Source organism: Nycticebus coucang, chromosome 6, assembly GCF_027406575.1.
Source record: "Nycticebus coucang isolate mNycCou1 chromosome 6, mNycCou1.pri, whole genome shotgun sequence".
Lineage (NCBI taxonomy): Eukaryota > Metazoa > Chordata > Mammalia > Primates > Lorisidae > Nycticebus > Nycticebus coucang.
In genome coordinates this window covers 31,698,885-31,725,505 of record NC_069785.1, presented here as the reverse complement: position 1 = coordinate 31,725,505, position 26,621 = coordinate 31,698,885, and the positions used below count along the sequence as shown (strand labels likewise).

The following is a 26,621-nucleotide window of genomic DNA, read 5'->3' as shown; positions in this document are numbered from 1 at the left end:
GATTAATTAAGGGACTGGATCACACGATCATGGAGACCAAGTCCCCTGACAGACAGATGCCTGTAAGCTGGAAACCCTAGAATTCCAGGAGCATGTCAACGTCCAAATTCAAAGGCCTGAGAACCCAGAGTGCTGCCTGCATAAGTCCTGGGGTTCACAGCCCAGAGAGTCTGGAGTTCTAATGTCTAAGAGCAGAAGAAGAGCGTGTTCCAGTTCGGGGAGAAAGAAACCCAATTCACCTTTCCTCTGCCTTGTTCTATCCAGGCACCCAGCCGGCTGCACGACCACATTCAGGATGGATCTTTCCCTCCTTACTCCACTCAGCTTCCCAGGCCAGTGTCTTCTGGAGTCTCCCATACAGGCACACCCAAAATAATGCTTTACGAGTTCCCTAGACATTCCTTAACCCAGTTAAGTAGACACCTACAATTAACCGTCACATCTTCCAAGAAGAAAAGAATTTCATCGTTTTCTATAATCATTTGAGCAGTCTTTCCCCCACAGGTGCAGTATGAGAAGGATCCATACAGAATCACCCTAGTGCTTTGGTTTCTGTGCTACTGATTCAGACTTTGTAGCCCAGGGAAGACCAGCAGCCTCCTGCAGCGCTAATGCAGGGTCCACCACTCCCCGCACACAAGGCCACCAGTCAAGGGACTCAGCCACAGGAAACCTGTGCACCCCAGAAACCACCTAAATGAGCCAGGCCCCACAGCCGGCATTAGGACCCCCACTCGGAGATTAGTAAACGATCTCCATCACTTCCTCTGACCAAAGACTATGGTAAATGAATAAAACAAATCAGAGAAAACCTTTAAAAAAAAAATTTTTTTTTTTTAAGTTTTTTTGTTCACTGTATTTTCAGATAAGGAGTAAGAGTGACAAGAACACTAACCATGAGCTGCCTGAGGTGACCAGGACTGGGGACCCTTGTGCTCTGTCGGGGAGGCCGCCCAGACAGCAGGAAATGACCAGTGATTACAGCAGCTTCTCCCACGCGGGCCACTGACTGCTGATGCACTTCAGCCTCTGCATCTGAAAATGCTCTCCCATGATGGCACGGAAGCAGATGTATGGGACTCACATTTTTTTCTTCTAGTTGTCACTTTTTACAGTTTAACCAACTAACTCCAGTGGGAAACGTGTGACAGTAGTTGCCAGATAGGGTTGCCATCCCAAGGGAGCACACTGGGATTTCTCAGACTGTCCAGGAAGGGTTCTGCTTCCAGAAAATACAGGTGTCTGTCCACCATCACCCCCATATTTGCTCAATTAAAACAGTAGCAAAATTACAGTCATGAAGTAGCAATGAAAATAATTTTGTGGTTGGGGGTCACCACAACATGAGGAACCATATTAAAGAGTCGCGGCATTCGGAGGCATTAGAAGGTTGAGAACCACTGATCTAGAGTTTCCTGTAGAGACTGGAGAGGAAAAGAGGGGAAATCAGAAAGTAACAGTGTAGTTACCAACGTCCTGTGACTTTGCCCCGAACTCAGAAGGTGCAGCAGAAGTCTAACACTGAGCAAACACAGGGGAAATCTGTGCCCCTCACAGCAACTCAGAAAGCTGCACCGTAAGAAGTCTCTGGAGCTGACAGCAGCTATGGCACAATGCTCACGTCACCACTCTTTCCAAATGGAAACAATAAATAGGAGCATTACAGCCACCACGGTCTACAGGGCAACTTAGCTTTGAATTTAGCCTTTTATTCTCCTTGTTTTACCGGGGAAATTTTTTACATAAAGCTAGGCCATGAAGATGGCCTTAGCTAAGACTAGATGACACAAATTCAATGGGGAGAGAAAATTAATGCAAATGAGACTAGTGGCCCCTGAATTGTGAGTTTTCACTTTTGCCCTGTCCCCTCTTCTATGAAATGGAGACTGTGGTTCCTGACCTCTCTCCTCCCGGGGAAGAGAGTGTGCACGAGGACAACCGAGATGCCAGTGATGAGCTGCCAGACGTGCCACTCAGGATGTTCCCAGGTGGAGGTGATGTTGCTTGTTCTGATCCTTCCTTCACAGAGTCATTAACAGAAGAGCACAAAGGTCCGTACAGCAACACTTGCCACCACGATTGTAGAGCTCCCTGACACAACCAGAATCAGCTATTCTTTTTTTAAAAGAAGAAAGTCATCAGCAAATTTCAGTGTAATTAGATGTCAAAATCCTGGTTTCAATTTTCTTTAGACTATCTGAGTGTTATTGATGGTATTGCCATTATATTAATCATTTCTCAAAATTATACAGTTTGGTCAAAGAATAATATAACCAATACCTATCTTATCACAACCCAATATTTTTTTCACATTGGCTTCAAGGTGATGGAGAAGAAAGAGAGGGAGGGAGGAGAATAAAAGGAAAGAGAGAGAAAGACAAAGGGAGGGGAGGAGGGAGAAAAGAAGAAAGAAAGCAAACGAAAGAAAGAGAGAAGGATGGAGGATGAGAGAGAGAGAGAAGCTTGTAGAGAAAATGGAGATCACGTTAACTTTGCCTGTCTTTCCTCCGCTCATCCTCCTCTCCAAATTGCATCTTCACAAAAACAATTTACCAGCTCCTTCCTCTCATTTTCATCCCAGAATGAGTTACAATTCTAATTTTTTTTATTTCACATTATAGAGCCACAGTTTTATTCCCTGAAGCCAAAGACAAAAAGCCCTGGTGAGCTTTCCTGAGGGAGGCCACAGCACACCTCCCACTTCCTGTCCTGAAGCAGTGACGTCAGGACACAGCTGATAACAAGGTCCAGGGCAGAACAGGAGGCTGCTCAGCCTGCAGGAGGCAGCTGCCGGCATGACACGCCCCGGCTGGGTGTTGGCACTCGTGGTCTCCGCCTGTCTTGGTGAGGAAGCACCTACTTGTATCGGCTTTGACTAGTATCCCACAGGGCTGGAGAGTAGTAAGGAAGAGGAATAATGGCACAGGCTCTAATCCCCTCATGGGCCCAGACACTGTGGGTGAGAGAGATGGAGGGTTTTGCCTGAGGTTTGGATCAAGGAGAAGAAAGGTGTGTGGGGACGGGGAGCAGCTCGTGAGTCTGTCTGTCCCTCTCTCTGACAGGACACCCAGTGAAGCCCTTTCTCTCCTCTGCCCACAGGATCCAGCGTGGCCCAGACAGTCACTCAGTCTCAACCAGAGATGTCTGTGCGGAAGAGAGTGTCGGTGACCCTGGGCTGCACATATGACACTGGTTATACATACTATGATTTGTACTGGTACAAAGAACTTCCCAGTGGGCAGATGGTTTTTGTTATTCGCCAAGGATCTAATCAGCAAGGAAATGCAAGACAGAATCGCTTCTCTGTGAACGTCCAGAAAGCAGCCAAATCCTTCAGTCTCACAATCTCAAACTCACAGCTGGAGGACACCGCAGTGTATTTCTGTGCTCTCAGAGAACACACAGTGAGAGAAGCAGTAGGAAGAGGTTTACAAAAACCTCAGACCTCAGCATCTGTGCAGAAGTAGGGCGGGAGGGAGAGTCCAGGGCTACAGGAACATGCAGAGAGAATCATTGCCTTCTCTAGGAGTAAAAATAATAATGTCCCCCACCCACCTCCTTCACTGTTAAGCTCCCCTTGGAGCATTTATTTCTGTCTGCCCACTTGAGTGAATGAAGGAGAGTCTGGGATGACACTCTCACAGCTGAAATAATTAAGTCCAATGAGTGGTTCCAGAGCTATGTTTAGAATGAGGGATGAGAGTGACCAGATCTGGGCAAGGCCAAGGGGAGGCGAAGGCAAAATTGCCCAATCCTAATTAAGATCCCTGTGTCATTTCCCAACCCCCCACTCACTCCAAACACATCATCTCCTGGGACACCGTTCCCCAGCTCATCTTGGTACCCCAGCTTCCGCTTATCTGGAAAAGTGGATAAGACACCAATATCAGTGAAAGCATCCCTCTCACACAAGGAAGACGCCATCAGTCTACTTAGGGGGTTGGTTTTCTTGTTTGTTTGTTTGTTTTTCTTAAGAGACCAGAGTCTTGCTCTATCACCCAGGCTGCAGTGCAGTGGTAGGATCATAGCTCACTGTTGCCTTGAACTCCTGGCCTCAAACAATCCTCCAGCCTTAGCCTCCCAAGTAGAAAGGACAACAAGCACGCAGGCCCAGCAAATTTATTTTTTGAATTTTTTAGAAACAGGGTCTTGCTCAGGCTGGTCTTGAGATTCTGCCCTCAGGTAATCCATCTGCATTAGCCTCCCCCAGTACTGAAGATCCTCTTGATTTTATCTTCTCCTTTACCCCTGAGGCCCAGCGAGTCTTACAGATTCAGGCTTGTTACCAAGTTTGTAACACAGGTTGGTTCTCCTTTCCATCATAACTCGCAGTGTCTTCATCCAGCTCCTCTCATTTCAACTAATAAATAATTATTCCTCTAGTCTCTCTGTCGTCAGTTGCGCCTACCTTCAAACATTGTTCTTCACAGACACCCAAGTGATCTTCCTATAGTAAAAATCAGATCATGTTCACCTCCACCTCAGTAAAAGCACCACAGAAATGGGGAGATGTGATTATTCAGAGTGTAAGTCAATCAAAGCAAGGGCCACCTTTGTCTCTTCAGCACCTACCATGCCCTACCACAGAGTAAGGGGTCACAGATCATCTACTGATGGATTAATCAGTTCCCCACTTAGCAAATCAGCTTCATCTGTTACCATATCCCCATCCCCCACTCCATACACTCCCGTCATTTCAGAAGTTGAAGTTGTTTCCTGCACCTGGGCCGTTGCTGGCCCTGTTCCCGCAGGATGGGATGCCCATCTGCACTTAACCACTTGGCTATGATGGAGGTTTGCAAGCTTCCCCTCCTCTCCAGTTCTTGTCCTGACACTTGCCCCAGTAGAACTGACCACTTTTTCCTCTATCCTTAAACAAACTGAAACCCTAATTGTATCATGTTTTCTAATGTAGCAAATCTAAGACATTGTGGTACTTAAATGTGTTTTTCACTATCACCCCACTAAAACGCAAACTTTTCTTATCAGGGATAGAGTTGTATTCATTCCAACAGCAACAGTGCATACAACATTCCTTAGTTCACAGATATGAATTTTTTTTAATTTATTGAATGAAGTTAATTGATGGTATTTTCATTCTTATGCATAATAAAGTAAACTTTGCCATATCATCCACAATTGTGTAACTCAGGATTCTGAGCTAACTCAAAAGACAGAATGGAATGCCAAAAATTAACAGTAATTACAATATCATGTTAATAATAGTATCAGAGGTAGCTAACCCTCACTGAGGAGGTGCACGTGCCCTACAGTCTGATAGGTGCATATAGGTATGATTTTATTGAGTTGTCTCAACAAATCTATAGTGTAGGTACTATTAATATCCCAATTTGATGATGAATAAAAGCCAAAACATGTTAACTTCTCTAGAATCACACAAAGTACATGTGACTCCTTAACCACTAGATTCTTTGCCTCCCCAAAGGGTGGCAAAATTCTACACCATCTCAGTCTCATTAGTTTAATAGACATAAAGACAGAACATAAGAAATAAATGCATGGAAATAGCACAGTACCATCTATACACTTACATCTGTTCTCACTTTACCTAAGGTAGTAATTGCAAAATGGGAATGATTTCCTTTATCTTTCTTAATAGATGTTAATTATTACAAATAACAGTGCCACGTTACCATTCATTTTTTACATAGGAAATTTGTGCCCTTTGAATATTACTTTGGAATTATTTGACTTGTGACTAATTCTAACACATGTGAATAATATCTAAAATTGTAAACTTCTTCAGTGGAAGGTGCTTTTTTCCCATTGTAGGTTATACTACAACCCAAGACATTTTTAGGGCTTGACCTAGAACTCTGGCTTCCTCACCTGGAAAAATGTATATGTGTGTCTTTGTTTTAATTACTTTTACACTAGACTTTTAATGTACTAGAAACTACAGCCTCCTGCTCCCAGAAGTTAGTTTTCACGTACATTAGGTCCTGCGCTGGGTATGTGGCCTAGTTTCAGGAGAAATGTGCCCATGCTTATTTTGTGAACTACTGTGAGCTCGTGCATCAGCACAGGGTCAGTCATCTGCTGGAATACTGAGCTCAGAATACACGACTCAGAAAACCATCCTGTCTATTTTTGCCTTTTTAAATGACTCTTAAAAGTTACTTAGCACTGATTTTTGAGGGGCTGTGGGGTTAGTTGAAAGGGCGCCTATTCTGAGTCCCTGGAAAACTTCTCTGTAGTCCATAGAGAGAAGTGGAGGTGCTCTGTGGGTTAATGGAGTTCTATAGATGGTCTACCCAGGCAGACACTGCCCATCCAGCAGTGGAGGAGAGCACTTCTGCTTGGTGTGGATTAGTCCAGAGGAAGGCAAGGCCTGTGGGCAGGGGAGCTTCCTGGGTGTGGCTAAGAAGTTGAGTCTATGCAATTCATGTATACTCACAGGTTAAGGTATACGGGGAGGGGGGGGAGGCAGATATATATAGTATAGACTTATGTGAGTGTGTACATAGGTATTCTTATTTCTCTCAGACAGGCCATGTTCTGGCAACTCCCTTATTCTCCATTCCTGACTATGCTATCAGATCTAGCCATAGATACCCCAGGAGATTTTCTTTTAGAAAAGTGCCCTGTATCTCTAACTTAATATTCATCATGGCTATTTCAATACAGGATTCCTATGGCTCCAGTATATTAGCATTTTTTTTCCTTCATGTCACTGTGCTTTGGCATGATGCTCTAAGTTTACAGTAAGGGATATTGCAAATAACAGCCCTACAGAACTCACTATTGCACATACTACAGGATCTTTATGGAGGACGTGGTTTATATATTATCTTATGTTTTTATGAGAAGGCATATGAAAATTATCTCTGAAGACTTAGCATGTATACCTATACATTTTTTTTATCATATGGGCATGGTAAGTACCATAGGAATGAGTACAGTAGAACCTCTGTAAGTTGACCTCCCACCCCCCACCCCACCCCACAAGGGACTGTGTAACAAACTGGTCAACATACAGAGGTGGTCAACATAGGAACTAGGCCTACTATACTGACATGTACAGGTGGTCCATGTCTGATTTATGAACTTAAGGAGGCGGTCAAGGTAGGGAGGTGGTTAACTATGAAGGTTCTACTGTATTTTCCTTTATTCCACTGACTACTACTAAGTCCAAAGCCAATGTTAACTTATGTAGTGACTGAGTGCATATATTTTAATTCCAAACCTAATCCAAAGTTTGTGTTTTTTTCATTTTTTCTTCTTGATTTTTAGCCTCCTTTGTTATTATTATTCTGTTTGTAGATTTTTGTCTCATATGCCTCTTTCAAAGATAGCTAAAACAGTGTATGAATTCAGTAAGATGGATAAATAGGTAAGTGGATGAAAGAATAAGGCAGAGAGAACGAAGGAAAATTTATATGGCAGAGTAACAAACTTAGATACCTATGGAGAGATATGCAAAGAAAAAATTCTCTAATAGATCTGATATTTCCCATGAACTATTCCATCCATCAAGTAGTTATTAAACTTAAATTTTGAAACTCACAATTAACAATACCTCAGTTTCTTCAGATTTATAGAGTCCCTTTCACTTTAAATTTTCAGCCCATTTAAAGTTCAACTCTATGTTAGGAATGATCTAACATCTCTCTTAAAGTCCCTTCAGGTGCTTTGTTTGGAATTCCACCACCTTACTTTCTCTTCCCTATGGTGACATTTTGGTAATATGACACAATTGAGTGTCATCTGAGGCTAAAAAAAAAAAAAAAAACCCCAGCCTAAAATGCATTGTCTTCTAGATGGTTTGGTCTGTACAGCTGAGTTTGCTCCCTGGGTGGGTAACTAGTTGTATGGCCTTTTGAGATGACGTGTTGATATCACTACTAAAGCCAATTGTCCTGGCCATCTCAAAGTCCCTCATTGTAGAAAGTTCTTTGTCCTTGCTCCAGGACTTTGCCAACCCAAGCCTCTCAACTTTCTGCATCCAGGTGGATGCACAGGGACTTCCAGATTCCCTGCACCTGTAAACAGACCTCAGGGATCCTAGAGAGTGATCTCTGCTCATGTAGCCACCCCCAGATTTTCCTCCAGTGCCACCTACCCATGCTATACCCCAAATTTCTTCCAGAAGCTTGCAGCCTCCTCCTTGAACACCATGAGAAGTGTCCCACTAAACAATACTCTTGTGTCATTCCCTACTTATCTAAATATTTCTCACCTTTCCTCACTCCATGAGTGTCAGCCTTTAGTGAGCTTCTCACCTCCTGTATGTATAATCTACGGAAATTAGGTACTTCAGCTCTTCCTCTTGGACAAGTCTGCGGAAACTAGGGGTGGAATGTCAACTACTTCAGCCTTCCTAAATTCAGGGTGAAATTTTCTTTGAACATGAAAGTAGAAACTTCTGCTGAAGTACAGTGGCAGCTCAGCAGGAAGTCAGCACAGACCTCCAAATCAGAAGGCCTGAGTTTTACCCTCACCCCCACTCTCACAAGGAACCCTGCTCTAGAAACCTCCATAGGATTAAGAGAGGAAAACAATAGTTCTGCTGCCTCAGGTCCTGACACACCAAAAATTTGAGTAAAACATTGAGATGTGGTTTCTGACACTATCCTGACTCTAGGATTAAGCAACTTCTCTTCTTTTGTGTCTTTTTATAAATCTCTCCTTGGAGAATTTTTCTGGATGGATCCTTGTAAAACCTATTAAAGAGGAAAGCAGAGTTGTGAAGATTAAAGTTAGAAAAAAGAAATATTTTTTCTTGCTTAGTTCTATTTCCTCATTTTTATGAGGCAGCCAAGATCCAGAGATGTCTCTCCCTTACTCTACGTGGCGCTGCACGGGGTCCCCACAGGATTCTGTTCTAGCACTATGATTCCCTCCCCTAATCTATGTGTGTTCTGAAGTTCACACCAAATAATATATAGGTTATTAAATATTAAACATTGTGAATATCACCCATGCCTAGAAGGAAACACACAATATATACGATACACCACACAATAACAGATTCTCTACTCGGTAACAGAGAGCTAATGCAGGCGAATGAAGAAACAAGAGGAAGAGACCGAACACAATGACATCTAGAGGTGCCCATAAAATAAGAGTCTAATAGGTTAGCAGGTATGAGCTAATCTGATCAAATTCTTTTTCTGCCCCACTGTCCAGGTTAGAATGTGCACTTCCCGCTTCTGTGCCTATGATAATCCTAGTCTTGCTTAAGAACTTGGCCAGAGCAGAACCTTTAGGTATTGTGACTCCATCAGTGAATCCCTATGGATATTTTGCTCCCCACTGATACACATGTAGTCTTTACTACTAACCCTTGCAGCCTGCTTTGGTTGTTGACAAAACTAGTAGCGTGGAGCTTTAAGGCACACTTCAACTTGAGCTCTTTGACAACTGCATTCTCTCTCTGACAGCAAGAATGAGCATTTCCCATCATATACAGCAAAGTTTAAATCTCTTTTGATAGGCAGAAACACTTTCTGCTTAAAAAGGAGATGAAATAAGTAACCCAGTTGATATGTGCCACACACCCCTCCTCCTCCACCACAGCTCAGCATTGCACTATTTGATAATTTCCTGCATATAACATCTGCAGGTTCAAAAAGGTGAGTGATGTGGAACCTAAAGTTTCCTTGTTCCATCTTGTTTCATCCGTATTCAGGTCTGAGGGGAAACATTCAAGAAGCTGCATGAATTTCAATAGGACTGGTACTTACCGAGAAAAGCTGTAGGAGACACAAGTTTAAAGAATGGTGAGGGGATTGAACATAAACGTATTAATATATTGTCGGTAATTCCCGCATTGTCATCAAAGTGTGTTCATATTTGTAGGCCAACTACTAAGGTCATTTAGAAAACTATAAAATTTTTAAGATGACTTCTAAAATATTTAATCATTAGCTTAAAGGTTTAAATAGCTGCGAAAGTTGTACATTTCATTATTTTATAAATATTGACATTTTCAAATAAAATTCATAGAATGGCTTTTAAACATATCCAATGTAAACTTAATACCTAAGTGAGTTGATAACCATGAACATACAATTAAAATTCAGGAACAAGCTCTTTGTTAAGAATTGAAGACTTTATATCGCTCTTTTCTTTCCTTGAAATCATATTTCCATTCAGCTTCTCCTGTAGAACTTAATATTAATATAATATATTTTTGTTCAAAAGTCTTGCCTACTCAGGCTGGGCAAGGGACTTGAAGAGAAACTTCTCTGAAGAAGACAGGCGCACAGCCTACAGACACATGAAAAAATGCTCATCATCCTTAATCATCAGGAAAATGCAAATCAAAACTATTTTGAGATATCATCTAACTCCAGTAAGATTAGCCCATATCACAAAATCCCAAGACCAGAGATGTTGGCGTGGATGTGGAGAAAGGGGAATACTTATACACTGCTGGTGGGAATGCAAATTAATACATTCCTTTTGGAAAGATGTTTGGAGAACACTTAGACATCTAAAAATAGACCTGCCATTCAATCTTATAATTCCTCTACTAGGTATATACCCAGAAGACCAAAAATCACATTATAACAAAGATATTTGTATCAGAATGTTTATTGCAGCCCAATTCATAATTGCTAAGTCATGGAAGAAGCCCAAGTGCTCATCGATCCACGAATGGATTAATTGTGGTATATGTATACCATGGAATATTATGCAGCCTTAGAGAAAGATGGAGACTTTACCTCTTTCATGTTTACATGGATGGAGCTGGAACATATTCTTCTTAGTAAAGTATCTCAAGAATGGAAGAAAAAGTATCCAATGTACTCAGCTCTACTATGAAACTAATTTATGGCTTTCATATGAAAGCTATAACCCAGTTATAACCTAAGAATATGGGGAAGGGGGGAAGGGAGAGGGAAGGGAGGGTGATGGGTGGGATTACACCTGCGGTGCATCTTATAAGGGTACATGTGAAACTTACTAAATGTAGAATATAAATGTCTTAACACAATAACTAAGAAAATGCCAAGAAGGCTATGTTAACCAGTGTGATGAAAATATGTCAAATAGTCTATAAAACCAGTGTATGGTGCCCCATGATTGCATTAATGTACACAGCTATGATTTAATAAAATAAAATAAAATAATAAAAAATAAAAATAAAAAACGGTCTTGCCTAAATGTCTGCAATAAAATCATGTATGAAATTGAAATTATTTCCTCTGACCATATGGCTCTAATTGTTAAAAAATGATTTGCCTAGATTGAGTTATAGATAGAATTATTATTAATCTACCTTTGATTAAATGACATATTATAATTTTGATAGGATTTTAATAGGGCAAAACATTTTTAGAAATGCATTTTTTTAATTATTTCAGATTAATGTAAGGATTACATTGTTTGTGTTTGTTAGGTAAAGTCCAGCTGCGGTTGTGCCTTATGCCCCTACACTGTGCCCATTAGGTGAGAGCTTACCAATCACCCTCCCTCCTTCCCTCACCGTATTCACCCCTCCTTCCCCACCAATTGAATTTAATTGTATTCTTCTCTTATGTGGGTGTATAATTGTTTACCTACTGCTTTCATGTTAGTATTGAGTACATTGGACATTTGCTTTTCCATTCTTGTGATACTTAAGAGGATGTTCCCCAGATCCATCCAGGTAAATACAAAAGATGTAAAGTCTCCATCTTTCTTTATGGCTGTAGAGTATTCCATGGTATACATCTACCATAGTTTATTTATCCATTCATGAGTCGATGGGCACTTGGGTTGTTTCCAAATCTTGGTGATTGTGATTTGAGCTGTGATAAACATTCTAGTGCAAATGTCCTCATGGTAAAATGATTTTTTTTTCTTCTGCATAGATACCTTGTAATGGGATTGCCGGATCAAATGGAAGGTCTACTTTTAGCTCTTTGAGGGCTCTCCCTACCTCTTTCCAGAAAGGCTGTATTAGTTCGCAATCCCACCAACAGTATATGAGTAAGTATTCCCTTCTCTCCATACCTACACCAGCAGTGGAACTTTGGGCGTTTGTGATATGGGCTACTCTCACTGGGGTTAGGTGACATCTCAAGGTGGTTTTGATTTGCAAGAAATGGATTTCTTAATAAAATAACTGAAGTCATAGTTATGGTGCTTTAATTAATGAAGGCTTCCTTAAGATCAACAAATTGTCCCTTTGTTTAATGACACAGAAGTTTTTAAATCTGCAATACTGCAAAGGAAGACTTCTTCTTGAACAAGATTGGAGAAGAATTGAAATAAAGACAGGAAATGAGAACTACAGTCAAGTTCGAAGGCACATTCATTTTCAGGAAAGGTTACACAAGGAATTTGAAGATCTGGAAATTGATCCCCTTAACATGCATATTTGTTCCCTAGTTTGAAAAATCTCTGCCTTATACTTACTGATTAATTCTCAGCCAGTCTTTATTAAGTGATGAGGTTGGAGGAAAATCAGTAGGAGATTTGAAGAAAAGATCCTGGAGTTTCAATAAATTTGAAAAATTTCCTAAAACCTGTTTGACATTTCTGACTTGGAAGAATACCTACTGATAAGTTAGAAAATTATGGGAGATTGAGTTCTTGAGTGACACAAAGTCATTTGAACACGTATCTTTATCTTGGGAAAGGCAGTTTTAAATGTCATGGTCATTCATTAATAACATTGTGAAAGAAAAAGTTATCTCAATCTTAGAGAAAAGAAAAATGATGACTCCTAGATCTTTTTTTCTCTGTCTGCAAGAGAATTTTCAAGTAAGCATTTATCTGACATTCATGACAACATCTGTTGTCATGGCATGTTTATCTAGTCATCCATAAGTGAGAAAAGGCTTAGATGGTTTACATGCCTGTGGGTTGGAAGTTAACCTGCAGAAATGGAAGAAGTGTTATGAGTTTGTAGCCTGGAAAGGAAATTAACCTCAAATTACAGTATCAACCCTAAAAGTATTTAATTTTGCTATCTATGCATTTATATATTTTTTTCTGTAAGCACTTGTAGAATTAGCTCTTTTTATTAATGATGCTCTCACTAAGGACTTTGATAAGATGGGAACACAGGCTCACTTCCCATTTGTATTAAAATTTTGTTTTTTAGTACCAGGAAATCCTGGCATTAACTCATATAATTACTTTCTGTAACCTAAGCTATAAAATCCTGGTTCCACAAACATCCATGGAACAGAATTGCACAAAAAAAAGTGTAGCTGGGCATTATTTCTATAATTTGATAACATATTTAAAGATTTTATCGTCAGAAGAAATCTAATGGGCCAGATGTCATGAAACATTATTTTGCAGTAGTCTGAATTTAGTCATGAAGGCAAATGAAGGTAGATGATTAATTTATGGTCAGAGTTTCAAATCTCATGGATTGTATTATACCTTTCTCCACACTACTTGGCACATTCCAGGTTTGAACGGATGCTTTACAAAAACATGATCTGTAGATGTGGAGATCTGGCATGAAGCAAATTTTCTCTAATCCATATCTTCATCGAAAGTTTTCATATCTCTAGGTCAGAGTCCCTACTGGAGATGAGGAGAATCTATCGGGTAAGTACTAACCACGTGTTATGAATGTGGACTGCCATCTTACTCATACTCAGGAATGTGCTGCTGAATGACCTGGAGGTGGACACCTGACCCGCCAATCATATTACATATACTTCAGTCTAGTGACAAATTGATCTCCTGGAGGGCAATCTGGCTCAGAACAAGAAAATCAATCTCCCATATGTTTTTAATTTAGTGTTTCTTTGCTGCTACACTGTGAGATGAACCCCAGCCAGAAAAGGTTTGTAATCACATCTTTTGCTTCTTGGTGGAATCCTTTGTGAATGAATGAACCTAATACATAGAGAGAAGCATAATGAAAGGAGAATTCTTGAAGGATTAAGTTCCCTGGCACCCTGGATGCCTGAAACTCAGATATACTAATACACTTGCCAAAGTTACAGAAGTCAATGCTTTTTTCTTCTTGCTTAAGTATATTTGAGTTACATTTCTATTATTGAAAAATGACCTCACTGAATGTATGAGATTTTCAAGAACTAGTTTGCCAAGAAAATTTTAGGAACACTTTGCTGCTTTACAAGAAGCAAATTCCACCTGTATATTTATCAATTCTATGAAATATTTTCTCAATAATTTCTCTAAATATCCTGAAGAGGGCACTGTTTCCATTCACAACTTCCGTCCAAAACAGCCTTTTTTTTTTTTTAATTTCATGAACGGGAGGAACTGAGTGAATTGTATGATGTGATTCTAACTGGCTGAAGCAGCTGTTGAAATTGTGTTTCTGTAGAGAACGAAAAAACTACTATATTTGAAGAGCTCTGGCTGGCTTTCAGATCTCCTAAATCTGAATCTTCAGAGAACTGGGCAGAAAAAAAAAAAAAAAAACCTACTAGCAGTGATTCTGTAGATTCACCCAGAGTATGAGCTGAGAGTTTATTGGAAAGGGGGGGATAAGGGTGAAGGAACTGTCCATGCAATGTTCAGGGGTAGAGACAAGATTCAGCACTACTCATGTTGGTTCCCCAGGGAGGAAATACCAGGGATGCCTCCCTCTGAAATGTTCTCTTGGACAGGTATTACGTGCAGAGATGAAGGTGAACCAAAGGCCTCTGTCCCTGAGCACCCAGGAGGGAGAAGATGGTACCGTGTATTGCAATTATCCAAGCTCTGTTCAGATAGACTGCCCTGGTACCAGCAAGATCTGGGGGAAAGCCTGGAATGTCCGTTTGCGCTGCTGTCAAATGGAGCAGTGAAGCAGGAGCATTAACCAGCCTCACTTGATACCAGGGCCCGCCTCAGCGCCCTGCACACTGGCGCCGGCCAGCATGGCCTCTCTGCCACCTACTTCTGTGCTGGGGACACACATTGCTCGCCTGACACTGGCAGTCTGTACCAAACCTGCAGGCTGGTGCCCCAGGCACCCCCCTGCTTCAGGGACTACAGCCCTGAGGCTTAGTTTACTGTCTCTGCGTCTCTTTCTGCAAGGAAAATTCTGAAATGAATAAAAGAGAAAGTGTTTTGATTTTATTTTCTTAAGTATGGATATTTTTTTAAAAGATAAATGGATTTGGCGGGGTGAGGGAAGAATCTTAAATGTGTCTTTCCTGAGAAAACGAGGTCTCATCCTTTACTGCCTCACAGTCAAGATCCATTAGTCTTCCATCGCAGAATGGTTTTACAGTGAGTGCCACTGTCACAAATAATTCGTATGAAATATAGTATCATGACTTGTTCAATATATGAATATAACATATAGCATTTACCAATAGAAAAAAACGAATAAATGCTATATAAAATATTTGATGAGATGTCCCTTATCCAGTGTTTTCTGCTAAAATGTTGATTGTAGGAATCAGCTAATAACCACGTGATCTAGATATTTGTTTATCCAATGTGTAAAGAGATTCTTGTTTTTAAGACTTTAAAAGAAAATAAAAAGGTTAATTGAAAGGCCTGGACCCACACCAATATGCATATACCTGGTCTACAAACCCAGGATACAAATGCTCTAGTCTCTCCTTTATTTTTCCAATGAATTATTACAGACTCTCCCTGCCAAATAAGCAGAAAGTTCATTATCTAACTCTCGAGGCCCTCTCCACTACAATATCTGACTTGTCCAAGAGTTCAGGAGATTTAAGCCTTTCAGAAAGTGTTAGTCCAGCTTCCACACCCAAGCAGTAGACCTTACCTCGTTTTCTGTTAACACCAGTCACCCCTGTGGCCGCTGCTGATGCAGTCCCACAGGGCAATCCCACTCCTGAGGTGTCAGTTTGGCCAAAGACAGCTCATTACTTCTTAAAAGAAAGAATTGAATAAAAGGCCCCTAAGGAAGCTTCTCAGAGCCCTGAGTACATAGTGTCTCATCTCAGACCTGTTGAAGCTGTGACAGAGAGAGGAGTTCTGAATAAACCCAGCAGTGCCCACCACTGAATGTAGAATTTAGTGCTTTCTCTCCTCCACCATTTCTCCATCTCTAGAATGGGCTCAATAATTGTGTAGCTTTCACTCAAGGGAAAAATTTTTTGGAAAAATAAGATGCTCACTGAAGCTACCAGTCGAAAACATGTACCAAAAAGCATTTGATTTAAAGTGGCATTTTCCTTCACACTCAATCACACACAGTCTCAAGACCCTTCCAAGAAATGTTCCAGGGTGTCATCTCAGGAAAATTTATCCTTGGGCTCTTAACCTGGATTTACCTCAGACCATCTGAGTGTCCCTGCCAATCAGAAGACTATCATATTTTTCCTGTACTAATTGCCCTTCAACTTGTTTATTTTTACTCTGCTAAACTATATAATTTATGTTTAATTTTTTTGCCTTTTTAGATTAGGTCAGGACAAATTTTACTTTCAGGAAAATCGTAAGAAATCCCTAAATCGAGTGCCATACAAAAGTAATCCAAAAAAAGTTTTTCTGTTCCACCAGTGAGATGAACAAGCCCCAATCAGTACTCTGAGATACTAATGTCATCAGATAGTCACTCCACACTTCTAGAAAAATAATAATCTTAATTCAGTCAAGCTTTTAAGTGAAAATATTCCAAAAATTACAATTGCAAAGTAAAATCTGACCTTAACGTTTCAACATGTGGATCCTCCTAGGCAACAACCCAGTTTAAAAAATTAAAATACTTATTTCCCCAAATTGCTCCAGAGTCTTTACAAGCTGATCAGCTTCTGCAGCAATTTGCTAGAGCCTAGGAAAGGGCAGCAGTGTATGGGCCAGAAGTTCCTGCTTCCACTCACAGCCTCCAGGACAGATTGTAATGACTTCCATATTTAGATAAAATGAAATTAGACATGAAAAACTGACTAGTTCCATCCATCACCCTTTGATTCAAGCAGAGGCTTCACCCTTACAGATCAGGCTGGAAGAACTTTGACCTTGTGTTTATAAATATTCAGAAGATCTCTTACGTTTCAAATTACCTAGACCAGGGCAAATTTCCTCCTTAATGTCTGTTGCTCAGGAAAGTTTCATTTTCTATTTATTAACTCAATTTCTGTGTTATTACATAATCAGACCACAGGATGTTACAGCAGATTTTCTATGGCCTTTCTGGAGCATTTGACAGCATATCTTCACGCTGATTTCCATTTGAAAACAACTTCACAAAGTAACCATTCATGACTGGGGAAAAAAAAAATTATTGCTCAACCAACCTACTTTACTTAAGGAACCATATTCACTTAAGTCTATGAATCTTTTCCTTTTTATAAAGGACTCTTGGATTCTGAAGATCAAAGTTTTATATCTTTTTAAGATCAAGAATATAGGGGCGGCACCTGTGGCTCAGTCGGTAAGGCGCCAGCCCCATATACTGCGGGTGGCGAGTTCAAACCCGGCCCTGACCAAACTGCAACCAAAAAATAGCCGGGTGTTGTGGCGGGCGCCTGTAGTCCCAGCTACTCAGGAGACTGAGGCAAGAGAATCGCTTAAGCCCAGGAGTTGGAGGTTGCTGTGAGCTGTGTGAGGTCACAGCACTCTACCAAGGGCAGTAAAGTGAGACTCTGTCTCTATAAAAAAAAAAAAAAAAAGAATATAAACAACTTCCAAACAAATCAATATGATTCAGAATTTCATTAATTTGAAATTTTGGAACATAAAAAACTAAGTTCTTCCCACTTCCCTTATGACCCCATCTTAATATATGAATAAAAAAATTTTTTTATTTCTTTTTCTAAAATCATTTACTGCCACTGAAAATACATCTTTAAACCTTATCATAAAAGGTACAATATAGGCATTCAAAACTGAACTAGTTGATTTTATGGGCGTGATGATATAATAAGAAAACGTTACCAGAGGTGACAATTTCCAACACATTAGAGCATGCTAAACCAAGTATTTTATTGGTTTAGCATGCTCTAATTCACCCCAGTGAGACCTTCATGAATGTTCCCAGTAATGTTAATCCCAGCTTCTGGCACTTTATGTCAATAACCAGAGTTTCTACCGACAGGAAACTCTGTAAAATACTTGGAGTCGTTCTTATCAGATACACCAGTTGCCAAGACCACTTACTGCAGGAATTAGGAGACATTTTTCTCAATTGTGCTATTTATGTCCCAGAAAAGGGACAAAATAATTTTCCTTTGAATATACCTTCCACTCTGTCTCATAGGTTTGCATGTGAACTATTCTCTTTTTCTTTGTTTTTGACACAGTTGGTTATTTTTTCTTTTAATATTATGTCTGCGTCAAAGGTTGTCTAGAAGTTCATTTCTGGTTTTCTTTTTTTTTTAGACAGAGTCTCAAGCTGTGGCCCTGGGTAGAGTGCCATGGTGTCACAGCTCACAGCAACCTCAAACTCTAGGGCTTAAGTGATTCTCTTGCCTCAGCCTCCCAATCAGCTGGGACTACGGGTGCCCACCACAATGCCTGCCTATTTTTTTTGTTGGAGTTGTCATGATTGTTTAGCAGGCCCAGGCTAGGTTCAAACCCGCCAACCTCCGTGTATCTGGCCAGCGCCCTAACCACTGTGCTACAGGCACAGAGCCTAGAACTTCATTTCTTAATATCAAAACAGTTAACCTTTTTTCCCTTTTTATTACTAATTTTTATGTTTACTGGATTATGATCAAAGAAGATACCTATAAGAGCTAAGCTTTCATTAAGAATTACTTTGAGGTCAAATACATAATCGTAATTGATTTTATTTGAAAGCTACAAATTTATGTATGTGGGGCATTAAATCTTCCTATGCCCTTGTTTTTGTTTTCTGTTAAACCTGTCACATTCTGAAAATGGAATGTTGAAATATTCCACTTTTATTTTTTTTGAGACGAAGTCTCACTATGTCGCCCTCCGTAGAATGCCATGGCATCATAGCTCACAGCAACCTCAAACTCTTGGGCTTAAGAGATTCTCTTGCCTCAGCCTCCCAAGTAGCTGGGACTGCAGGTGCCCTCTACAACTATTTTTAGAGGTGGGGTGGGGGGATGTCTCGCTCTGGCTCAGGCTGGTCTCGAAACTGTGAACTCAGGCAAGCCATCCACCTCAGCCTCCCAGAGTGCTAGGATTATAGGCATGAGCCCCACACCTGGCCAAAATCTTCCACTTACATTATCAAATTTGCCTTGCAAATTGCTTTTGTTTTATTGACTTAGCTGCAATGTTTTTGGTGTATATGGTTTATGACATACATCTCTCCATAAAGTCTTTTTAGCATTAATCGTGTTCAGGAAATTATCCATTTTCTCTGGATTTTTATTATTATACAAAATCCTTCTTTGTCCTTTGTGGTACAGCCTACTATTTTTCCATCAACATCCATTCTGCTGGCTTCCCTTCCTTTATTCTGCCCCTCAAATAAAGCCTGTGTTACCCAGACCACTTTGGAACAAGGTATGGCTATAAACTAAGTTCTGCTCAATAAGATCTAAGTGTAAATGTTATGGGGTGCTTCTGAAAATTTCTCTGAGACTCAGTGTGCAGGCTTTCATTCTCTTCCAGCTACCTTGACCCCCACTTGCTCTCTTGATCCTCTGGAACTCAACCACATTCTTTACCTACACTATACCATGGACCTTCTTCAATGAGGTCCCCTGGGGACACAGTTCTCAATTCCCAGCTACTTTCCATGAACTCCCTCAAGCTAGCAAATATTTACAGAAGATATTTTTTAGAAGACAACAGTTTTTTTTTTGTTTGTTTGTTTTGTAGAGACAGAGTCTCACTTTATCACCCTCAGTAGAGTGCCATGGCGTCACACAGCTCACAGCAACTTTCAACTCCTGAGCTTAGGCGATTCTCTTGCCTCAGCCTCCCAGTAGCTGGGACTACAGGCACCTACCACAACGCCTGGCTTGTTGCAGTGTGCCCAGGGCTGGGTTTGAACGCACCACCCTTGGTATACCGGACCAGCGCCCTATGCACTGAGCCACAGGTGCTAACCGGAAGACAACATTTTCAAAGATCATAGTGTCACTGCTACCCTACTGGGTGTGAAATACGTTGCAGTAGGTCATTCTGTAAAGCTAGTTTCTCTCAGAATTCCAGATAAGAAGGAAGAAAAAATTCTGTTTGTGGCTGATGGCCAACCTATCTTGTAGCTTTTGTCATCAGCGTTACTAGCTTAGAGTTTTAGACTCAGGATGTGTGATTAAAAAAAACTGCCCTGAAACCTCAGGTTCTGATCTTGACATGTAAATTCTCAAAAGGAGAAATAGGCCAGGCAATTGGCTCACTCCTGAAATACCATCCCTCTGGGAGGCTAATTGGGGAGGAGCTCTTGAGCCCAGGAGTTTGAAACCAGACTCAGCAACATAGTGAGACACTGTCTCTAAAAACGAACAAACAAAAATTATCCAAGCATGCTGACACAGGCTTGTAGTCCCGGTTACTTGCACAGCAGAGAGAAATCCTATCTCAAAAAATAAAAAGAAAGAAAATAATTCAGATGCCTGGGTCCTGTAATTCAAAAATACTTTGATATTTTCTCCTCTTGAGACTTTTTAAGTCCGTTTTGAAATACAAAGTTAAAAATTCGACTCTTTGTTCTTTGTTCTCTTGCAATCTCCCTTTCTTGGATCAGTAAGATTCATCCCCCAGAATTTATGGCAAACAGATTCTGTAGGGAAAAAATAAATAAATTTTAAATAAGGAAAATATGATATTTGAAACTACTATCCTACTGCATTGAGACCCAAAGATTCTAATAATACAATAGCGTGCACATCAGACTTGGTGTCAGAAGAAATTCCTGCCTGTCCAGACTTTTCTACTATGAGCCCTCTGCCCTTAGGCAAGTTTCATACTTAAGCCTCACTTTTCTCATCAAAAAATGTGGAAAAATAATAACCACTTGCCAAAGTTTTTATGACATTTAAAATGAGATGATATATATGTCAAGTAAACATCAAACATAGCAGACCTTCTAGAACAGTGTTTATGGGAGAAAATTCATAAAAACAAGAGAAGGAGCAGTGTGGAGTTTCCCCAGGAGCAACACATGCCCCGTGGTTCCCATATAGACAGCAGACAGCAATCTAGCAGGGCCAATGTCAGAGTCTAAAAGGAGACCCCAGGCTTGAGCTGTGGAACTTTTAAGTTGCATTATTGGGAAAACAGCAGGCCTTGTGCTGGCATGGGGGCTGGGCACCAAGCTAGGTGATTATAAGAATATAAAGGAAACTTGGGGCCTCTAGTCCTGATCTACTACCTCAGCACTTGCCCAAGATTAATTGACTCAAGCAGTAGGCTGAAGCTCTATTAGGAAAACCAATTCTCTCTCTGGAATGCCACCCTTCAGGCAGTTGGTTACCTTTACTGCTCAGCATGTAAAATGCACTAGCACAGGGCTGGGCATGTAGTTGGTGTAAATGTAGAATAGATATGTATGGCCATGGGGGAGAATGTCTCCAGCCCCTTTGTAATGCACAAAGTGTGTTTGTCATCAACAAAGCTTTTTCAACAAGTGTTTATTGAGTGTCCAGTGTGTGCCAGGCTCTCTTCTTTGCTATATCTTTAGCAACATGCATAAAGATATCAGATGTTATAAAGATTGCAGTAATAAGCATAAACATGATTAGTCAGCATATTAGAAGACAAGTCTATGGAGATGAGAATCAGAGCTGGCTAGGGCACAGGGCACGCTGGGTGGGGCAGAAGGAGGCTGGTTCCCTTTGTAATCTTAGGTAAAATGCCACAATAGGCTTACTGGGAGGAGAACATTTGAAGAAGACGAGTGAGTGAGTCTTTCAGTTGTCTGGGCTGAGAGCTCTCCAGCCAGAGGAAAGACTCTAGTCCTAAATTAGGAAATAGCTAGTATGTGCAAGGGCTGGGTGGAATGAGAATTCCCAGGAGGGTTTGAGAAACACATGCTATAATCTGACTGCCATTTAAAAGTCTCACTCCAACTGCTGTGCTAAGAATAAACTACAGGTAGTCAAGATGAAAGCGGGAAGATTGTTATTAACATCAGAACCAACAGTGTCTGGTGTCTGAGCTCAGAGTCTTCTCCTCCATGAAAAGCTCCTTCAGGATCAGCTGTTGTTACTGCTCCTGCTGATGACAAAAGGACACACAGTCGAGAGCCTTGATCCAGATCCTCTGACTGCAGGTGACCTGTGAGTTTGAGGACAAATGACAGGAAGGAATCCTACTCTCAACCATAAGAAGGTTTGTTGTGAAGGCATCTTCCAGAAGGCCATATTTGTGCTTTCTTCTATTGGCAAGTTAAGGACCTTAGAAAATTGTCCTGTGGCGATAAAAGGTAATGGAAAAGTGGAGTAGAGGGCAAATAAAAATCCCACATGCCTCAGAGAATGGCTGTGTAATAGAGAGCTTCGCTGCCTCCTTGTTCTGAACAGGGATGAGTGATCAGCAAATGGAGAATGCTCAGTCCCTCAGCTTCCAGGAGACACAGGCCTTTAACAAGACTGACTACAAAACATGCAGGGCCCAGTGCAAATGAAAGTGCAGAGCCTCTTATTCAAAACCCATTACAAATTTCAAGATGGTGACAGGAAAGCATTAAAGCATGGGGCCCACCAAGCTGTTGTCCCATAAGACTGTGCAGTCCTCACATCTGTGAATCTGGCCCTGCTCTCCAGCTTGAACTGCTATTACTCAAATAAAATTATTCCAGTATAGACAATACAGAAGGGAGCATGGGAAAAAAAACTTCTCATTAGTTTGATCACAACTTAGAAAATAATCCAGTAATCAGTATGATCCAGAATGAGTTCACCAAAGAACTTTTTTTTTATTAAATCATAGCTATGTACATTAATGCAATCATGGGGTACCATGCGCTGGTTTTATATACAATTTGAAATACTTTCATCACACTGGTTAACATAGCCTTCCTGGCATTTTCTTAGTTATTGTGTTAAGACATTTATATTCTACATTTAGTAAGTTTCACATGTACCCTTGTAAGATGCACTGTAGGTGTGGTCCCACCAATTATCCTCCCTGCACCCATCCTCCCTCCTCCCCTCCCTTTCCCCTTTCCGCATATTCTTGGGCTATAATTGGGTTATCACTTTAATATGAAAGCTATAAATTAGTTTCATAGTAGGGCTGAGTACACTGGATACTTTTTCTTCCATTCTTGAGATACTTTACTAAGAAGAATATATGTTCCAGCTCCATCCATGTAAACATGAAAGAGGTAAAGTCTCCATATTTCTTTATTTTTGCATAATATTCCAACACCAAAGATATTTTTAAAACAAGGCTACTCAATTTAAGGAATTTCCATGGACTTAAACTGTGTCAAATGTTTGCAAGACATTTGGTAATTTTTTTCTCACTGTATCATTAATTTAGGCAGATCAAAAGTCCATAGCAGGTATCATTTGTTAAGTGATGTATTTATCATAAGCCTTATTGTACTATCCATAATAATAGCTAACACCAAGTGCTTATTATGTATGAAGTGCCATTCTGCAAGTGTCATGTATATCAATTGATTCAACCTTCACTACAGCCTCCTGGAGTAGGTCTGGTGATGAGTCTTTAAAGTTAAGAAAACCAAGGTACAAAGAAATAAACTAACTTGCCTGAGAAAACAGAGTTAGTAAGAGGACAGCTGACATACAAACACAGATAAACTACTCCAAAATCTCCATTCTTTTTTTTGTTTTATTGAGATAGAGTCTTACTTTGTCACCCTCAATAGAGTGCCGTAGCATCACAGCTTGCAGCAACCTCAAACACTTGGGCTTAATTGATTCTCTTGCCTCAGCCTCCCAAGTAGCTGGGACTACAGGCGCCCGCCACAACCACCAGCTATTTTTTGTTGCAGTTGTCATTGTTGTTTGGCTGGCCTAGGCCAGGCTCGAACCCACCAGTCTCAGTGTATGTGGCTGATGCCATAACCATTGTGCTACAGGCACTGAACCCCAAAGTCTCCATTCTTGACCATATACTTTTTCAACTCTCAATGTTCTTTGTAATCCTCATCAGAAAATTACAAGTGTGGTGCTGTTATACCCAGTATACAGATGAGGGCACTGAGGACTGGAGAGCTGTGGTAGCTACTTGAAACCTAGTAGTATCTAGTAAGTCGTAGGGCTAAGTATTACCACTATTCAATGTAAGTTCATTTGGCGCCCAACTGTCTTTTCTTTTCATCTTGCTGTTCCACATGATGTTACAGCTGATGGATCCACGTCTGAGAGAAGGGTCATATATAAAGATCTGATTTAGAGAAATGTCTCTATTGTTGCACCACAGGATTTTCTCCTTCATCCCAACCTGTGAAGTCACATAAGATATGCCCATCAAATGCATAGATAGCAAATTGTTGAGATCGGTAGCTAATATGTTTATTTATATCATAAATCAAAGATTGAAAATCTTCTGAACAAACAGAAACATGGACAGAAACTTCCAAAATAAAATTTAATAGAGATAACTGTGTATTTGTGAAGTGGTTTTAAAAAATCAATTGTGATATATAGAATGAGGGACCCTGAATTTATGGTATTTTTTGTGTAACCCATTCATAGTAGCTCCGAGAATGGAAGATTTTCTGAAAGGACACTGGAGAGTTCTTAAAATCCATTTTTTAAAAATACAACTAGGCCTCACGAAAGAAAGAAAATCAATTGGCTATTCTTTCTGAACATACTTCTCTCTGAATACATAATCAGTTCTCTTGGGAGACCAGATTCCACTGTAAATCTATCAGACTCTACTCCTCAATAACTTGAATTGACTATACCCATCTTTCATTTGCCAGGGGATGACTCCAGTTTGAACCCCACAGGGTTTAATAGCTCTAATGCAAATACTGTCTAACTCCCCTTTTTATATCTCTAGTCCAAATTAATGAGCCTGGTAACTACCCAGATCCCACATAGCCAGGGAAAGGAGCTCACTTAGTACAGAAATGACCTCTAGATTCTTCCCAGTGGAGATGACATGGGATGGGAAGGAATCCCCAAAGTAGATAATGACTACAAGGTCAAAATTATTCACCATTGTGATAATACATGAGTGAAAACCAGATGAGTAAAGTAAAACCCTGACAAGACAACAACACCTACAGTGCATTGGAAGAAACATGAACAAATTGTTAACACTTCCGAGGAAAAAAAAATAAGACTAGGAAAAGAATATGAAGTTATATGCAGAGAAACAGGGGTATCAGATGAGGAAGCCAGAGATGTTTATGAGGACAGCTTTAAAAAAGAGAAGAAACCTGCCCTTGGGTTTTCAGAAGATACTGTGTGAAATGCAGCTACTCTGTTTAACCTACCATGTGTGGCTGGCTGAAGCTGAAGAATCCTCAGAGTTCTGTTCCCCAACCTTACCCCACTCCCGGAACTCCAAGTCAGATGATGTTAAATTTGGTTCTCTGTCTTGTTTTATTCATCAAAGTATTTGACCTACATAATAAATGTCTATGCAGCTTTCCTCTGGCGTCAATGTGAGCGTTGCACAGAGTGTCTCAAAGGCTGCCCAGAAACTTGCTATCCACAAGAAAAAAAGGAAATTGTAGCTCAATATACTTTTATTTACAAAATGTTTGTTACAAAATTTTACAAATAGGTTGCCAATGTGCACAGAATATTTTGTAAGTATTTTGTACATATGCACCATTGCATCGGCTTTCCCCACTGCCAGCTCCTTCTCCCTTGATCCCTCACTCCCGCTCCCTGAGATCACTTCCCAAATAAATGCCCTGTATGCGAAACCTTTCTTAGACTCTGCTTTTTAAGAGAATCTAGGCTAAGACACTGCCTTTGCTCCTTGTGAACAGAGAGGACACAGAGTGGGAAGACACCCAATCCTCTGTCTGTTCTCACAGTGTCTTATCCCCCTTCAGAAGTTAGATACTGGCCTGGGTAGCTGTCCCAGTGACTACTGTCAGCAGCCTCCCTATTGGTGATACATGTTCCTATAGCTTCCTGTTTTTAAGTACTAGACACAGCTGGATCACTTCCCTGAAAGAAGGTAAAGAGTGCTGAGGTTGGAGGGTCCAAGTGGAATTTCAGCACGAAATAGAAGAAAACACAGGAGACACTGGCCCTAACACAGAGAAAGCAAAAAGCTGTTCTTATAAGAAATGCCTTATCTGTCTGAAGCTCCACTGATCCTTCCTAGAAATTGAAACACTTTTCCATCTAATAAACTCACAAGTAAAGAGAGAAAACACAAACGTGGATAAAAATTTCTTCACAGAGTTAACAAGATCATTCACAGAGACAGGCTTCCTGGTCTCAAATTTCTCAGCGTCCTCAATGTTTATTGCATGGACAGTGTGGTTGCAGAAAGAATGCCAGGTGTAAAGAGGCAAAGCAATTTCTTTGTATCAGGTTGCTCTGGAGTCAAATGAATGAACTAGTAGAAGCTGCTGACTTGGTCGGCTTCCCTTTTGACTATCAGTCATAAAATCTGTAGGTGCATATAGAGCACCCACCAGGGACCAGCTTCTAGCTGGAGTGGGGCTGCCAGAACTCTGTCCAAAGAACTGAGTCAAGTCTCATTCCCATGAATCAGGCAGTTTGTGAAACAAACATACTGCAAGCTCCTTGAGGACAGGCCCTTGGGTAGTTTCCAAATCTTGCTGATTGTAAATTGAACTGCGATAAACATTCTAGTGCAAATGTCCTTATGGTAAAATTATTTTTTTCCTTCTGGGTAGATACCTTGTAATGGGATTGCAGGATCAAATG

At 40.6% G+C, this 26,621-nt stretch overlaps 2 gene segments (V, D, J or C); both read left to right on the top strand.

Annotated features, from left to right (window-relative positions):
* LOC128587405 (T cell receptor alpha variable 8-3-like) overlaps nt 1-26,621 on the top strand; it is a 624,669-nt gene that overhangs the window by 422,246 nt on the left and 175,802 nt on the right.
* The window catches only part of LOC128587398 (T cell receptor alpha chain MC.7.G5-like), a 230,641-nt gene continuing 206,803 nt past the window's right edge, over nt 2,784-26,621 (top strand). The window contains 2 exon segments of the C gene segment in view: nt 2,784-2,844; nt 3,100-3,192. Of these exon segments, the coding sequence occupies nt 2,796-2,844; nt 3,100-3,192 (142 nt within the window).